Below are 15438 nucleotides of genomic sequence, written 5' to 3'. Positions count from 1 at the left end.
GTAGAGCTAAATGCTCTGTCAACCCAAGAAGAGTCATAACTACATGTATAGAAACAATTGTTCGTGTTAGCAACAAAGGACGATGACTTAGTAGCAGTGGAAGGAGCATAAAAAATAGACATTCTTGAGTTCTTCTTCTTCTTGGCTATGCGCTTTCTACACTCAGTGATGGAGTGGCTTGGCTTCTTGCAATAATGGCATTTTCCTTTCTTGACTTGCGTGTCCCCTTGTTTCTTATTACCCTGTGCAGTGCCTGAAGTCCCAGAGCTCTGCGAAGGATTCTTTGCTTGGCTGCCCTTGCCCTTTTGTTGTTTCAAAAAAGCCTGATCAGAGGCTATAACATCCACACCACTGTTTCTTCTTGTTTGCTCCTCCTCTAAGAGCAAACTGACTAGCTCAAGAATAGTAATCGACTGTGGGTTAATCCTTATGTTTAGGTTTAAGGCTGTATGAAAGGCCAAGTACGAGGGCGGGAATGAGTTCAATGTAGTGGATATCAACTGTGCATCTGAGTAATACTCATCGACATTTAAAGCTGCTCATGCAAGTCCTGAATTTTGTTTAGGTGATCGTGCATAGAATCACCCTCATCCATCTTCAGTGTGTCAAGCTCTTTCTTTAAGAAGGAGATGCGGGTCTCATTCTTACTAGTAAACATTTTCTCCAAAGTCAGCTATGCTTCTCGTGAAGAAGTTGCAGATCGAATGTGAGGGATGATAGACCGCTGAACTACCAATGCAATGAGCGACAAAGCTTGTGCATCTCGTGTATCTCATGCCTTTTGAGCTGCTGATCTTTGGGGAAGTGGCTGAAGTGGAGTAGGCTGAATAGGCTGAGTTGCCTGTTGTCCGCGTCCTCCACTTCTTCTCCACTTATGTAGTCCCAAAGATTCTTTGCAATCAGCACATTCTTCATCATGAAGGAGCAAAGTGAATAGTTGTTACCGTCCAACCTGTCCTCCTTGGATACATAGGTAAATACATCACCTCCCTGATTTGCCATGATAATCAACACCAAAAAGAGCAAAAGAGCAATGTCCAAGTTGGACCAACCTAGAAATCTCAAAATTTTCAGAAATTACAGCAAGTAGGTTGCTGCAATTAGCAAATTGAAGTTCACTCTGTCAAAACTGTCTAGAATGCATGCAGTCCAAGGTGCATTTAATGCTCAGAAACACTATAGAAGCAAAAGCCCCAAAATATCTTGCCCCTAAATTCTCAAAAATAGTCTATTTCAGATTGAAACTGTTGTACATTTGCCAATCTCTGAACTAACAATAAAAGCCCCAAAATTTCACAAAATTTGTGTCCTAGGCACTTGCAAAAGCAGAGAAATGCTGCCCAGGCACAAGCCTTTTCCTGTGAATGAGATCTAAAATAAAAATTCGATATTTTTTTTTTCTTTTAGCTTGATCTGGACTGTTAGGAAGGCTTGAACTGTAGGCGAGCAGGCTGGGCACTGGACGAGAGGTGGTGCTGCATGCGGCTCTGCAGGCTCATGGCGGGCTGGCTCCTCAAGGCCTAGGGTACAGGCCAGACAGGCGTTGTTGGAGCTAGGTGAAGGGTGGTGCGGACAGGGCAGGGGTGGCACAGACTAGGCGGCAGGCTCCACAGGCAGGCCGTGCCAACAGATGCTGGGGGTGGACTGGAGATGGGCAGCACTGGTTGAGCTAGAGGTGGGAAGCACTAGCGCAGGCGGTCATCAGCTGGTGGAGGCACTGTTGGTGATGTAGCTGGTGGGGCAGTGTTTCAGCTGCAAGCAGGTAGCAGTTGCAGACCTGGCGGGGACTCTTGGAGATTGAGGCCAGAGCAGAGCTGGACTGAGCTTTGATACCAAATGTGAGAAGGTGGAGAGGATCGAAGCTTAGCTGAGAATGTAGTAGACAGTGTAAGATGAAAGTACAAAGTACAACCCTTAAACCTTAGGGTTGTAAGAGGGTGTTCACACTCAAAAGTGTGTGCAACATGATAAGAGCCCGTAAATGTGTAACATAGGCACATACAATAAGGAGAATAAATCTGGGGAAAAAACCTCTCGTACGGAGAGTAAAAAGTGTCCTAGTGTCCTACTCATCACCGATACTCCTTCGTGAGCATAGGCATGAGTGAAACTCAACATCTTGTTGCAAGGGGAGTAGACTTGGAAGAATGTTGCATTGCATTCAGGTGATGTGGCTATGCTTTCCAAGTTTAAAGACAAGGGTAAAGCTAGGCAAAATGCAAAAAATCAACAAAAGGGTGATATTGCATAGCCATCAAACAAGGCTGTCCAAGACTCAGATAAGTCTAAAAAGAAGGAAAAATGCCATTATTGCAAGAAGTCGGGCCACTATATTGATGAGTGCTGAAAGAGATTGACCAAGGAGAAGAAGAAAGACTTTGGTTTGGCTGTCCAAGAGGCATCAGTCAACAAGTCAATAGATGGTGATGCTTCAACCAACTTGGTAGAGGAGGATTATGCATTTCTCACATGCAGTTATGATTCTTCTATGGCTGATTTAGCAATTATTGTTGTTGAAATGTAGCAAACATGGTGTTTCAACAGTGTATTGGTTGAAGGGTAAATTTGATGTATTCATGCATTTTAAAGATCTTGCGGCAAAGCTTGAGGCTAAAATTGGTTTAAAAGTGTAGACACTTTGCACAGATAGAAGGGGAGGAGTACATGTCTCATGCATTTGAGGCATATTTGTTGGATCATGGCATTACACATCAAGCCATTGTTAGAATGACTCCTTAACAAAATGGAATTGCTGAAAGGAAGAATCGCACTCTCATGGAAATGTCTAGTTGTATATTAAAAAGCAAGGGGCTGCCACATAAATTTTAGTTAAAAGGGCTTCAGTGTGCATGTATTGAATTAGGTACCTACAAAGGCTTTGAAGACGATCACACAACTCAGGGCTTGGCATGGCAAAAAACCCAAAGTTGCTACTCTTGGGTGTTTGGTCGCATAGCCTACGCACATCTTCTGAAAGAGCTTTGTGGGAAGCTTGATGATAAGGCTGTAAAGTGCATTTTTATTGGCTACAATTTGGAAAGCAAAGGCTATTGCATGTATGATCCATGCAGGAAAAGAAGATATTTGTCAGTAGGGATGTTATATCTGCTGAAAATGTAGCATTTTCTCATGACTAATTTCAAAGGCCAGCTATATATGACATTTCTGATGTTTTTGAAGGCCTTTTACCACTTTCTTTGGAGTCCATGCCTGCTGTAAATGGCCAGACAGATCTGTTACAGCAAGCTGTTGCTGCTCCATATACTCCCGAATAGCAGGGTATTGATGAGGGTTTGCCACGTGCAGTGGAGACAGCAATTTCGCATGAAAGGGCTGCTGTAAATGTAGCAAAAACAGTTTGGAGATGGCTGTTACAAACTCTCTAGGAGAGTAAAATGGATGCCCCATTATGTTAGCATAGTAGAAGGGCTGCTAGGCATGTAGTATATGATGTAGAGGGGCACATTTGGCTGATATAATGGAAGTAAATGATTGTGACGAGCATGTGTTTATGAGCTCACTCTTGGATGATGATAAGGCTACTTCCTTGGACAAAGCTCAATAAGATGTACATTGGATACAGGCCATGCAGGAGGAGTTAGACTCCATTGCCAGTAACTCTACATGGGATCTTGTGGAACTACCACTTGGCAAGAAGGTCATTGGCTCTAAGTGGGTTTTTAAACTCAAATGTAAATTTGATGGTACAATCGAGAAGTACAAGGCACGGTTGGTATCAAAAGGCTATGTGTAGAAGAAAGGCATAGACTATGAGGAAACTTTTGCTTCTACACCTTGTATGAGTATGGTGAGATATATGATTGCAATGGGTGAACATTATGGTTGGAAAGTATATTAGTTGGATATTAAAACAACATTCTTGAATGGGGATTTGCATGAGGATATTTATGTCCCAACCTCCCATGTTTGAGATTAAAGAGAAAGAGCATATGGTATGCAAGTCGCATGAAGCTCTTTATAGTCTTAAATAGACTCCTTGTGCATGGTGCTAAAAAATCGATGCATATTTGGGCAACAAAGGGTTAAAAAATAGTCCAATTGCTCCCACTCTATACATTAAGAATGAAGGGCGAGACTTGTTGATTATCATTCTTTGTTGCTCATACATTAAGAATGAAGGGGGAGACTTGTTGCTCATTGGGCCTACTGAGGGAAAAATTGCAGACTTAAGTTAAGTTTGATTCAAAACATGCATTTGCTATATCAGACATGGGTTGTCTCTACTACTATTTGGGAATTCAGGTCACCCAAAATCAGCATGGTATCATCATGTCACAGTCAGAGTATGTGGATAAGCTGTTACATAGGTTTAATATGCAAGATTGCAAACCTATGTGCACTCCTATTGAGTCATGCTTAAAGCTCTCCATGCACGATGGTAAAGAGGTGCATGATGTTGCAATTTACAGCCTTTGCACATCTTGACATTCAACATGCATTACCTCAGGTGAGTAAATATATGCATAGCCCACGGATTGTTGAGCTAAGAAATGCATTCCATGTTGATTAGCCACTTAAGCAGCCCCCAAACAAGCTTAATTTAATGAAAACCCTAAAATAGGGAGCGGTTGGAGAGTTTTTAGTGAAACCCTAATTTGGGAGGGTCCATCCTCATCTATAAATAGACAGGTTGCTCCCATTCAGTCTCATCTCTTTCGTATAGGTTTCTCACCCTTGTGTGCAGATTTGAGCCATCAGTCTCCCACTAAGTGGCGGTCCAGTCTTCATTAATTGTTGCCGTCACCTTGTTTGCTTCTTTACTGTAGTGTTTTACTACAGCATTCTACTGCGGCATTTTATTGCCGTGTTCTATTGGTACGTTTTGCTACTTCGCCCACATCATTAGGCATCATCCTCTACAGTTGTTTGAGTCTTCTCCACTCTGGTGATCAACGTTAGTGTTTCTCTCACTCCGTCATTTCGACTGGTGATCACAGCACTTGGGATCCATCTCCGGTGGATGTTACTCTTCGACATATTGCTTTGCTCTTGGGTACACTGTATACTCTTACATTTATTTATAGCATTCATTTACTTTAAAGTGGTGTTCTTTCTATCCCTTTTTCTTTTTGTGTTTAAGTTTTGAGTTTTACATTTAGGGTTTGAGTTTTGCTTTTTGTGTTTGTGTTTATCTTGTTGTGCTTTTGTCGTGGTTGTACACTCTGTGTTTTCTCAGTGCAAACCCTAGCAGTATCTCCATACTCTTCTTCACAAGGGATCAGAGCTAGTGCTCTTATAAAGAGTATCCTACGGATATTGTGGAGTGCTAGTCTTTGCACGAGGCATACAATACTATTTGTGACTGAATCATAATATCACAGACATCTTTTTCTCGTGACCCCATGATGTCCTATCAAGCTTCTCTATTATTGGAGGCCGTGAGGAGGCATTATGGACTCAGTGAGGAAGACGACACTCCATATTCACCCTCACTATCACCCTATATGTTTACACCTATGCCAGATATTTCAGATTTCATTAACCTCATAGAGGAGTTTGAGGAGTACCTACACAACCCAACAAGTATGGAATAGAAGACATCCCTTCTTCTAGTTTTGATACTTCTTATGGACTAGTTGGCGAGGTTGGCTACCTTTCTAATCATGGAGGCAATACGACATTTGGGACGACTGGCGATCCATCTTCATCATCTTGGCGAGGCCTTGTGTTAGGTTCGTACAATCCTTTTTAGTTGTTCAAATCAAAATCCTCTCCTGTTTTGCCTTTTGGTGTGCAGGATCTGGATGGTCAAATGTATATAAATCTTAATAGAGGGGACTGAAAAGGTAGACATTCATCATCAGGTATACCTATATCTTTTATTTCATTTGAGTACGTCAATTACTCTTCTTCTCTCCTTGCCATCCCACCTCTTTTCTTGAAGCCATATCACACTCATTTTAAAACCTCGGCTTACATTCCACATCCTCTTTTACCATATTGGGAGTTGGACCTTCTATCTCCACTTCTAGCACATTCTCATTCTCTATTCCATATTCACATCACGGTGCCTTGTTAGGGGGCATTCCACCTCTTAACATTGTCACCTACCCTTTTCCACAAGCCATGTGGCACTATGGGGCTTGCATGTGTGAATGAATCCACAAAAGCATAAGCTACTGAATCAAATAGAAGTCCATGGTCATGGTCTTCAACAAGGGAATGCCACAGTCTAACACAGTTCCCTCTACCTTATGTAGGCATCTCTTTTCCTATTGGGACGGCTATGATGGGCATCCCCCTCACTAACCCCAGCTACACACACCGCATGACCTCTCAAATGTAGGGATTTCCTTCCTCTGCTTATGGTGCATCATCACAATTTTGACGGGTCTCTCCTACGCAAGGATTTCCATCCTGTGCTCCACGTGTCTCTATCCCTCCACCATGGGGTACTCGTGGGGTGGCAATGTTTATGCCTAGTCATCCCGTGCACACATTTGGATCCACTGTACATACTTCTTGTATGCCTGGTGGAGACTCTGGGACCCATTCCTAAGTGTACTCCTTTCCACTATAGTATTCACCCTATCCACCTTATCTGAGTGCTATCACTCTTGTTGCATGGGCCAAGAATGCCTTCATGGACAAGACTTCTTTCAATGGTTTGAATTTTACCACTTGGTCGAACTATATACAGCAAGTGCTCAAGTCTTAGGGTCTTTGGGACCTTGTTGTGGGTCTTGAGCCTATGTTGGATCCTCAGTTATCCCGCCTTGATCACATCCATGAATGGAGATCTCGCGATGCCACAGCCAATATTGAGCCTATGTAAGGCTTGCTTCCTGAGATTCTCTCAATTATAACACTTCCCTCTTGCATCGAAACAGTGGAGTCATCTCATCGACCCCTATGCGGCAAGAGATCGTACTCGGCGTATAAACATCAAATTTGAGCTTCAAGAAATTTCCATTAAGGAAGGGGATGATCTGAAAGTCAAATTGGCTGAATATTGGAGGTTACTAGCCCTTTGGTAGCAAATTTCTAAGAAAAATTGGTTTTGCACACATTACTAGAGGTCGACAGGCCATATGAACGAGGAGTATTGTACCAAGGTCCAAGGTATTTCTCCTAGAAAATCACAGCAAACTACTATGACTACACAATCTAGTGGGCTATGTCACCCATTGCTGCCCCATCTGCTCCTTTAGCCCCCCCATGGTTGCTGGACATGTGGCACACAGACAGTCTTAGCGGCCATCCTATTCCACTCCTGAGGGGTTGAAGTAAAAGAGAGACTTATGAATCTATGATGAGGCATCACTATTATCATTATCATCATCATTAGAACCATTTGAGTGCTCATTAAGAGAGTCTGAAGATGACTCCTCGGCATCTAATGATGAGACACACTCATACGCATCCTCACTGATGAGGTTACCATCATCGTCAAATGATGGCTCCCTAGCTAGTGGTTGTGTAGGCAAGGGGGGAATGTCATAATGAGGCATAGGATGTGAGCTACTAGAGCCTTGCCTTACATATGTTTGTAAGCCACTCAAACCACCTCTTCTCGATGATGGAGGGCGTCGAATGACCATGTCCCTGTTACCGCCTACTCGAACTCCTCGCCCGCGAGCACGTTGACTGCGAGTGTCGCGAGTATCTCCTGCTATAAGCTCTCTATAGAGCTCTGCAAAAATCATCTTCTCCTCCTGGTCCACCTCCTTATGTATACTCAGAAGAGTATCGCCGGTCAACTTGAATGTATCAACATTCACCTACACAATGCAGTGATGGATGTAAGATTGATCATTGTAAATGCTAAAGTCTAAATTGTAAAGTATAAACTCAAAGTTCAAAGTTTAAAAGTTAAAACAACAAATTTTAAATGTTATGGTTAAGTGTTTAAACTTTACTTGCTTTGGACTACCCATGCTCATCATAGCCCTCATCATGCGTAAGTTATTGTGGCAATAGACTAGCCGCTCTAATTGTTGTGTGCTAAGCCAATTGCGAATCTTTGTGTGAATGAGAGAATAGGTACTCCAATTTCTCTCACATGCACTTGAAGAGCAATCCTGGGCAAGGACCCTCATAGCTAAGGGCTGAAGGGTCTCCAGTGCGTATCCAAAGTTTTGCCACCAAAATAAAGGCTTCACAAGTGACTCTCTCCTCCAACAAGTGGGAGAAGTAAAAGCCACATGCCATCTTTGATGTGCATAGTATCCTAGTTGCTCCAACATTGCATTGTGGTCATCCACAAGGACCACACGAGTCAAATAAGCATGCATCCATACCCATCTCCTCTCTGTTATCTCTAAAATATGTGCAGACTGTGTCTCTGTGATCACTGTATAAGCATGTGCCTCCACCAATGCCGCTCTAAGAAGTGAAGAAGAAGGCCTATGGTGGACCCCTCGCAATCACTCATACGTAAACCCTATAAAAGGGAGTCACGACAATGATAATGGCACTGACTTTTTGACAAAACTGCTCATTAAGGCACAAGCGTTGCATGGCTATGGCCTTCTCTGTCTCATGCTCATCCCACTCATTCCATAGATTGGACACCACTGTCTGGCGCAAGGCGGACTGCACCTCATAAAGGCGCTCCAGCAATAATTACATGTAAGCAAAGCGAGTTGAAGAAGGCTTCTTCAACTCCAATGTGCTATCCCTTTATTGTGAAGAATGTGACAATGGATGTAGCTTTGCGGACTGCCCTCTTCACCCACTTGAGCTTCCCAGTGTCCTCCATGAGCAAGTCCAAACAATGACTTGCATATGGAGTCCACACGATCGTAGGAAACTTGGCCTCAAGCAAACGGCCCATGCGCTAACAATTCGATGCATTGTCGGTAACAAGTTGCACCACATTTGAGGGGTCCATCTACAACCATAGTTTACAAATTACAAGTATACTTATTTTTAACAATATTTGGAAATTGGAGGTTAGAGAGAGAAAGAGTCTAGAGAGAGTTGAAACTTGAGCCTTTGAAGTTTCAACTTTCAAGATTCAAGAATGAAGAGAGGTGGGGCTCGAGGGTTGGGGGTCTTGGAGCCCGGGAGGAAAGAGGGAATTGAGATAGATCATAGATACTAGAGAGAAATTAATTATTAAAATAGGGAGATAGATAGCTATGCATAAATCAAATTTCAATTATGAATCATGATATTATCATAATGAAAGAAAGTGAAACAAATTTAAAAGGCAAATTGCAATATATATCTCAATGATAGCTTGTCGAATGTGGCGGTAGATGAATGCGCCCATCGTTTTCCTCCCCCTCTTGTCGGTATCTACAGCCTGCAAAAAGTAAGTGTGGAGTGGACATGAGACGAGTATGTTGATGATGCCCCGTTTCTTACGATCACTCCATTCGTCGGTGAGAATGGAGCAACCATATTTTATCCATGTGGCCCGAATAGGATCAAGGGCTCTATCAATTCTCTCCTTCTCTTCATCAAATTTTTTCATCCTCATATCATTGTATGTAACACTGGTCCACTATCCTTCATATGGACCCACATTGGCAATGGCTTTTACCATCTTCTTCTATTGCTCTTGCTTTAGGACATTGAATGTAAGATTGCACTTAATCACCGTGCGTGCAATTTCAATGTCCGCAAGTCGTTGCCTTTCTCTAAGAAAAGCAACCGATTCACGCACATGACGCGGAGCTAGAGAGAGAGAGAGGATTGTCTCTATGGCATCGCATGAGCCTCCACTCTTTGTCTTTTAATAGAGTTGGATGCAGATGTGGAGTCCCCCACCACCAATGGTAGAGGCCTCTCTTGCATCGGTTGAAGATATACCCACATTTGATACTTCCTCGTTAGTAGGCATAGGAGTTGGTGCCGATAAGCCACTTTCTCCTCCTCTTGTGGATCCCCCACTCATCTTGGCGAGAATCTCCTCTGCGATGTTCTGAGGGATCTCCTTGCATTGAGCAACTTGCCCGCCCATTTTGAAAAGGTGTTGGAGAATCCGAGTTTTACCACTTGTATAGCGCTTCCCGCAATACTTGCGTGTCCAATGGTGGAAGTTGGACTTCTTTGTGTCCCTCTCCACATGGATCGCATGCAAATTGAAGGCCTCGTGCTTCTCATGAGTCATGATGCCGATGACAGATAAAGAGGCCACAGAGAGAGAGAGAGAGAGAGAGAGAGAGAGAGAGAGAGAGAGAGAGAGAGATACTTGAGTCTCGACTCTTGAAACTTGTGTCTTGAACGTTGAAAGGGAGGGAGATTCGAGAGGCCGAAAGAGCAAGAGTGAGAGAGAGGGGATGGGAGATGAGACTAACAAATGCTTTGATAGGGTGCGGGATAGAGGGGATGGGAGATGAGATTTGAGAATGGCAAATACTTCGATAGGGTGCGGAAAAGAGGGGATGGGAGGTGAGATTCGAGAATGACAAATCACAAGTCCATTCAAGAATAAGATCCAAGAGACGAAGATGAGAATGGTAAGTGCTTGCTGAATTGGTGTGGAAGCATGGAGGAGAGGAGCATCTACAACCCTTTTTTGTAGATGAAAGAAGGGTCAAAGTTCAAACAGTCAAAGAGGACTGCCAGCTGGAAGGAATCCGAAGAGGGTTGGGGAGGGGGAGTGCATGGCTGGAAAAGGGGGTGGGATGAGGTATCCAAGGGTTCCCACTGCCCCCAAAAAGTGCCATGCAGGCAAGCCTAATGCGCAAGAGTAAAGGTGGGGGCATAGAAAATGCAAGATGCAGGATTGAAGACGTGCAGGCCAGGTGGCCCAAATAGGTCCGTTTTAACATACGAATTCGTATGGATATGTACCATACGGATGGTGCCATACGTTGCATGGAGGCAACTCGACTCCCTTGGTGTGGTGAATGAAAACACATGTGATCCTATATGAGATGCAACATGCAGTGTACTTAATGGAGGTTAGAAGGATGTGGTAGCAGAATAAGAGGGTGGGATGGGAGGGAGATTAAATGGATTTGTGATAGGTATAGATGTGGGAAATAATGTGGGTTGCTTTTGTCCATTAAATGCATTAAATTGAAATGATGATGATGAAGGTGCATCTACTTCATTTTGACGTCTGAAAACAAAATTGTTTGAAGGAAAAGAAGGGGAAGGAGTACTCACAGTTTCTTGTTTTAATTGCTTACCTAGTCTTGAGTTCGTAAAGAAATATTTGTCTTTCTCATTACTCATAAACCAGAAATTGGTTTACATACGTCCTTCATCATGAAAATCATCCATACCAATAGGAGAAGGGGAATCATCATTAACAGAATCTAAAATGGTAAGACATACTTGGCACTGGAGAGAATAAGTATGAAGGCAATGGAGTGTACTCTATGCTAGTTTCCACTTGCAGATGGCCAATCCTAAGTGGAGATTCTGCCCTTCCTGCATGGTCAGTAGATTGGTGCACCAAATCTAAAGGGTGAAATTTAGACTTCTATTTGCTACTGAGCTCTATGCATCAAAACGAGATCGTATTCACTTGCAGTGATCTCGTAAGGTTGTGGAACTCCATGGTGGCCATGTTGGGAGCTTGTGAAGCAAGCTGTGAGGTCCACTCCAACTCGTTCCTCTATGGATTTAGCTTGGATGTGAGAAGTGGTATGAAAGTAGTGTTTGAAGTTCGCCCTTTTGTTGTTCTTTCTTCTTGTGTAGAGCTTTCAGATCAAGGCCTAGGTTTCTCTCAGAGGACTTGGCTCTATTACCATGTGGAGAAATATCCTAATATAGAAACACAAATAATATCATACGACAAAGCATAGATTGATAGAAGAACACAATTAGTGTTAGGGCAACGCGGAGACAATGAACACAGAAAATGAATGAAGTGATATGACTATTGAATATACAATGCTCATGCAACAAACACATTATGCAATGAATGAATATTGAACTTCTGTTTCTCAAGGATTAGGCCAAGGGTAATGAGTTGGAAAGTGTGTCGTACTTCGAACGGATCCTGAATCGCAGCAAGGTAGCCTCCAAGTGTTGAACAATAGTAGACGCAACGTGTGTGTGGTTGGACCTAATGTAGACGGCAGTCTAGAGAGAGTGTGCTCTAAACATAGGTTGAGGAGAGAGAAAATTCTGCAAACATAGTAGGGAGGAGAGAGAAAATAATAGTGGCAGTTGAGAGGAGAGAGAAAATTGGAAGGGAGGCAACTGGGGCCTGCAAACTCAATATTATGTTGACATGATAGTCTGTACGATAGCTGGATGGGTGGACAGCAGCAGTCGCTTGGCTGGAAACAACAGCAAAATGATGATGAAGGGCTTGAAATAGGCGCTAGATGAGTGAAGCCTGCAATGGACAGGTTGGACTACGATGTCCTTCGTGAAGGGGGTGCGGGCAGTAAGTTGAAAACACTTGAAACCTGCAAAAACGAGATTAAGGCTGAGAGGGCAGCATATCTATTTATAGAAAGTTTGGGCCCTCCCAAGTGGGTTTGTGCTTATGGGACACAGACACACTCTAGAAACACATTTCTTTTAATTAAACAAGGTTTCTTCCTTAATTAAGCATGTTTTGAGGCTGTTTAAATGAGGTAATGCATTTTTAGCTCAACATCCACCCACAAATGCAAGGTCTCTAGGCCTTTGAAAAGAAGACGCAAAACCAACACCACCAAAAAAGCAAAATGCACATGCCGCACTGTTAGGAGATGCAATCGAGCCAACATAGGATGCCAATGGGTCGAAGCACAGACAAAATAGAGAACTCTGACCTAAATTTCAGCAGCAAAATACCTGAAACAGCAGAGAATGATGACCATAGAATGGGGAGTTTTGGAAACGGGGGAAATGGGAACAACAAAAAATGGGGCTGTAGAGTTTCGGCTAGTTTTGAAAAGGGGAAAGAGTTTCAGATTTTAGCATTTAATCAATGCATAGGTCCTTAAATATATATATATATATATATCCACTGCAACATTTACTCACATTTCACACAAAACTTGAAGCCTTCATGTTACATGATTCATGAAGTTTGAACATTTTACAACTTACATCATACATGATTATTGCAAGATTGAAGGAGGAGGAGGAGGAGGAGGAGAGAGCTGCTACCTATGTAGAAGAGAGAGAGATGGAGTGAGTAAAATTGCTTAAGCGGATAGGTAGAAGAGAAAATGAGACCAAAAAATGTTTTGATACAACCTGTTGCCGTAGCGTGGATAGGCTGAAATGGAGTTTTTGTATGTCCGGTTTGGGCAAAAACAACTGTTTTGTTTCGGGCTCTCCAAAATACCATTTTGGTATACTGTGATGATGGCATCTAGGGCATGAGCAGCAATACGACTACAAAATGCAGCTGCCAACGAGTTGCCATGTTGATTCAAAGGCAAACAAAGCTGCTATAGGTGACTAGTAGAGGATGGATTTTGGTGCTATTAGGGGATGCAATTGTGTTGCAGGGCTGGTGCAAGGGCTTTTGGTGCTGGCAATGATACATTAGGGTTGAGGTTGAGAACACTGCAAAATGTAGCAAACATGGGTGCTGCATTAGCTCTCCATTTCCGTGAATGATGTATCATGTCAAGGAGTCAAGGGTTGATGCCATGGCTTTGATATCATGCTGGAGTGGTTGTGGAAGAAGGAACCCGCACATATAAAACAGAAACATTGAAAGTAGCCTTCCTCCTCAAATAGGTGTGTGAAAATATGTTAGGCTTTACAATGAGAAAATACATAATGTTTGAACACGACTAAAATACAACAACTCTATAATGCAAAAACGCAAAACACAAAAACACGAACACAAATAGAGAAGGAAGAAAACTCTGAATTGAATGAATCAATGCTGTAAATGATGGAAAGTGTACACAAGATGCACAAAGGCATAAAAATGGATGTAGTTAGAGTGTGACGTCCATCGGAGATGAATCCCGAGGTCTATAACCACTAGCCACAGCTGAGAGAGTGCTGAATGTGGAAAGGCAGCAGGTTGGAAACCAAAATGTGGCAGTTTGGAGGCTGAATCTAGCAAAGTGTACCGCCCATTGGAGGCTGGAAATTGATCATTGAATGCTGTGAACAGCAGGGCGACAAGAGAGGGAGATGTGTTGAATGCTGTATGGGCCTGCACTGTTCAAAACACAAGCTGACTGATCTAGGCGATGATGCTGATCAGCAGCGTGGCCAGCTAGAACTGTAAACATAGGCTTTCTGGGGCAAGAGATGCAGTTGCCAATAGCTGGATGCAGTCATCAGCAGTAGTGGATGGTGCCAGGTGAAGGGCTGCTGTCGATGGAGGCTGGATAGTAGATAGAGATGCACTGCAGGCTGGAAATAGGGCACCAACAGCAGCAGAGAGGGTGAGGACTGATGTGACCTTCAAAACACGGATAGGTTGAATGGTGGATAGCCTCTCTATTTATAGATGTAGAAGGATCCTACCAAATTAGGGTTTTGCTTATGAGACAAACACCCTCTAGGAACACATTTCTTTTTAATGAAGGTTTTAGTTATTACATGTTTTGGGGCTGTTTAAAAGAGCTAATCAAATTGTGATGCATTTTTTGCTCATCGGGGTGGTAGGCATATAATTAATTAATGGTTGGAAATAAATGATCCTCTTCTCCTTGTCCATTAATTGGCCTTTGCCCATTCACATTTAATGTGCTAAGCAAATTGCTCTTACTTTCATTAGCCTTAGTCTAGAAATTAAATGCTTAATTTTGTCTAGCCTAAATGACACCACAAGTGATTTCCTTAGACCGATTTAATGTTCTAGATCACAAATATTACCAAGCAGTCATAAGTATACATTCAACATAACTTGTTACAACTTTTGCCAACATCCCCCATTACCCAACTTAGCTTTTGGACTTGTTACTGTGTCAAAATTAACTTGTGCTTCAAATTTTACATATGTAGCTACATGTTCTTGTAATAGACACCAAAGAGAAAAGATGGAGGCAATGAACCAAATTGATGATTAAGGCTGGTACAAGGAAAGCCCTTGCATGTGCTATTATATGTAGCTATAGCAAGAGTGTTGATGAGAGAGGGGAATAGAGCCACCGGTTGGTGTTTGGGCCAAACGGCAAGGAAGAAGGATGCAATAGGGCTCTATATACAGAAGATTATAAGTGGAGTCTAAAAATGTCTGGGTGGGCTAAAAGCATCAAGCACAACACAACTAGCCACAATGGATTGAAATGGCAAAACCACAAATGAACAATAGATGTTAGAGCTACTTGATGCCCCCATTGACTTAGTAATAGGGCTAACAACTACGAGATGACGCACAATGTGTACTTCTAACAACAATCACATCACACATTTGCTTGGTAAAACTCAAAGGTTGTGCAAGTAGTCTCTTGTTCCACATGTCCATGGCTGCCGAACTGCCACAACACAAGGAAAAAGAGTTGCCTAACCAATGTACATACTCAATCACCTTAAAATGGTAATGACCAGCACAGACTTTAAAAGTAAATGCAACTAGAAGTCACAATGAATAGGCAAACC

General features: G+C 42.7%; 2 protein-coding genes across 5 annotated transcripts in view; one reads left to right on the top strand and one right to left on the bottom strand.

Moving 5' to 3' along the window:
- The window catches only part of LOC148034141 (uncharacterized), a 138564-nt gene that overhangs the window by 13814 nt on the left and 109312 nt on the right, over positions 1 to 15438 (top strand). The window lies entirely within an intron of this gene.
- On the bottom strand, positions 7269 to 7919 carry LOC148034142 (uncharacterized). Its single transcript, XM_087682263.1, has 2 exons — positions 7881 to 7919; positions 7269 to 7742 (listed from the first exon to the last, which is right to left on the bottom strand). The coding sequence occupies exons 1-2, from the start codon at positions 7917 to 7919 to the stop codon at positions 7269 to 7271; spliced, it is 513 nt and encodes a 170-aa protein (XP_087538389.1).

Source organism: Lygodium microphyllum, chromosome 7 (genome assembly GCF_053477565.2).
Source record: "Lygodium microphyllum isolate KBCC chromosome 7, Lygodium_microphyllum_v1.1.10, whole genome shotgun sequence".
NCBI lineage: Eukaryota > Viridiplantae > Streptophyta > Polypodiopsida > Schizaeales > Lygodiaceae > Lygodium > Lygodium microphyllum.
The sequence above is the reverse complement of the archived record's forward strand: the minus strand, read 5'-3'. Positions and strand labels throughout refer to the sequence as shown.

What these genes read in the sequence shown, in the direction of transcription:
- LOC148034142 (XM_087682263.1), bottom strand. Translation starts at nt 7,919, where the DNA reads ATGATGAGGGCTATGATGAGCATGGGTAGTCCAAAGCAA. An exon ending in GCATGGGTAGTCCAAAGCAA is followed by an intron (nt 7,743 to 7,880) that starts GTAAAGTTTAAA and finishes TGCATTGTGTAG; the next exon opens with GTGAATGTTGATACATTCAA.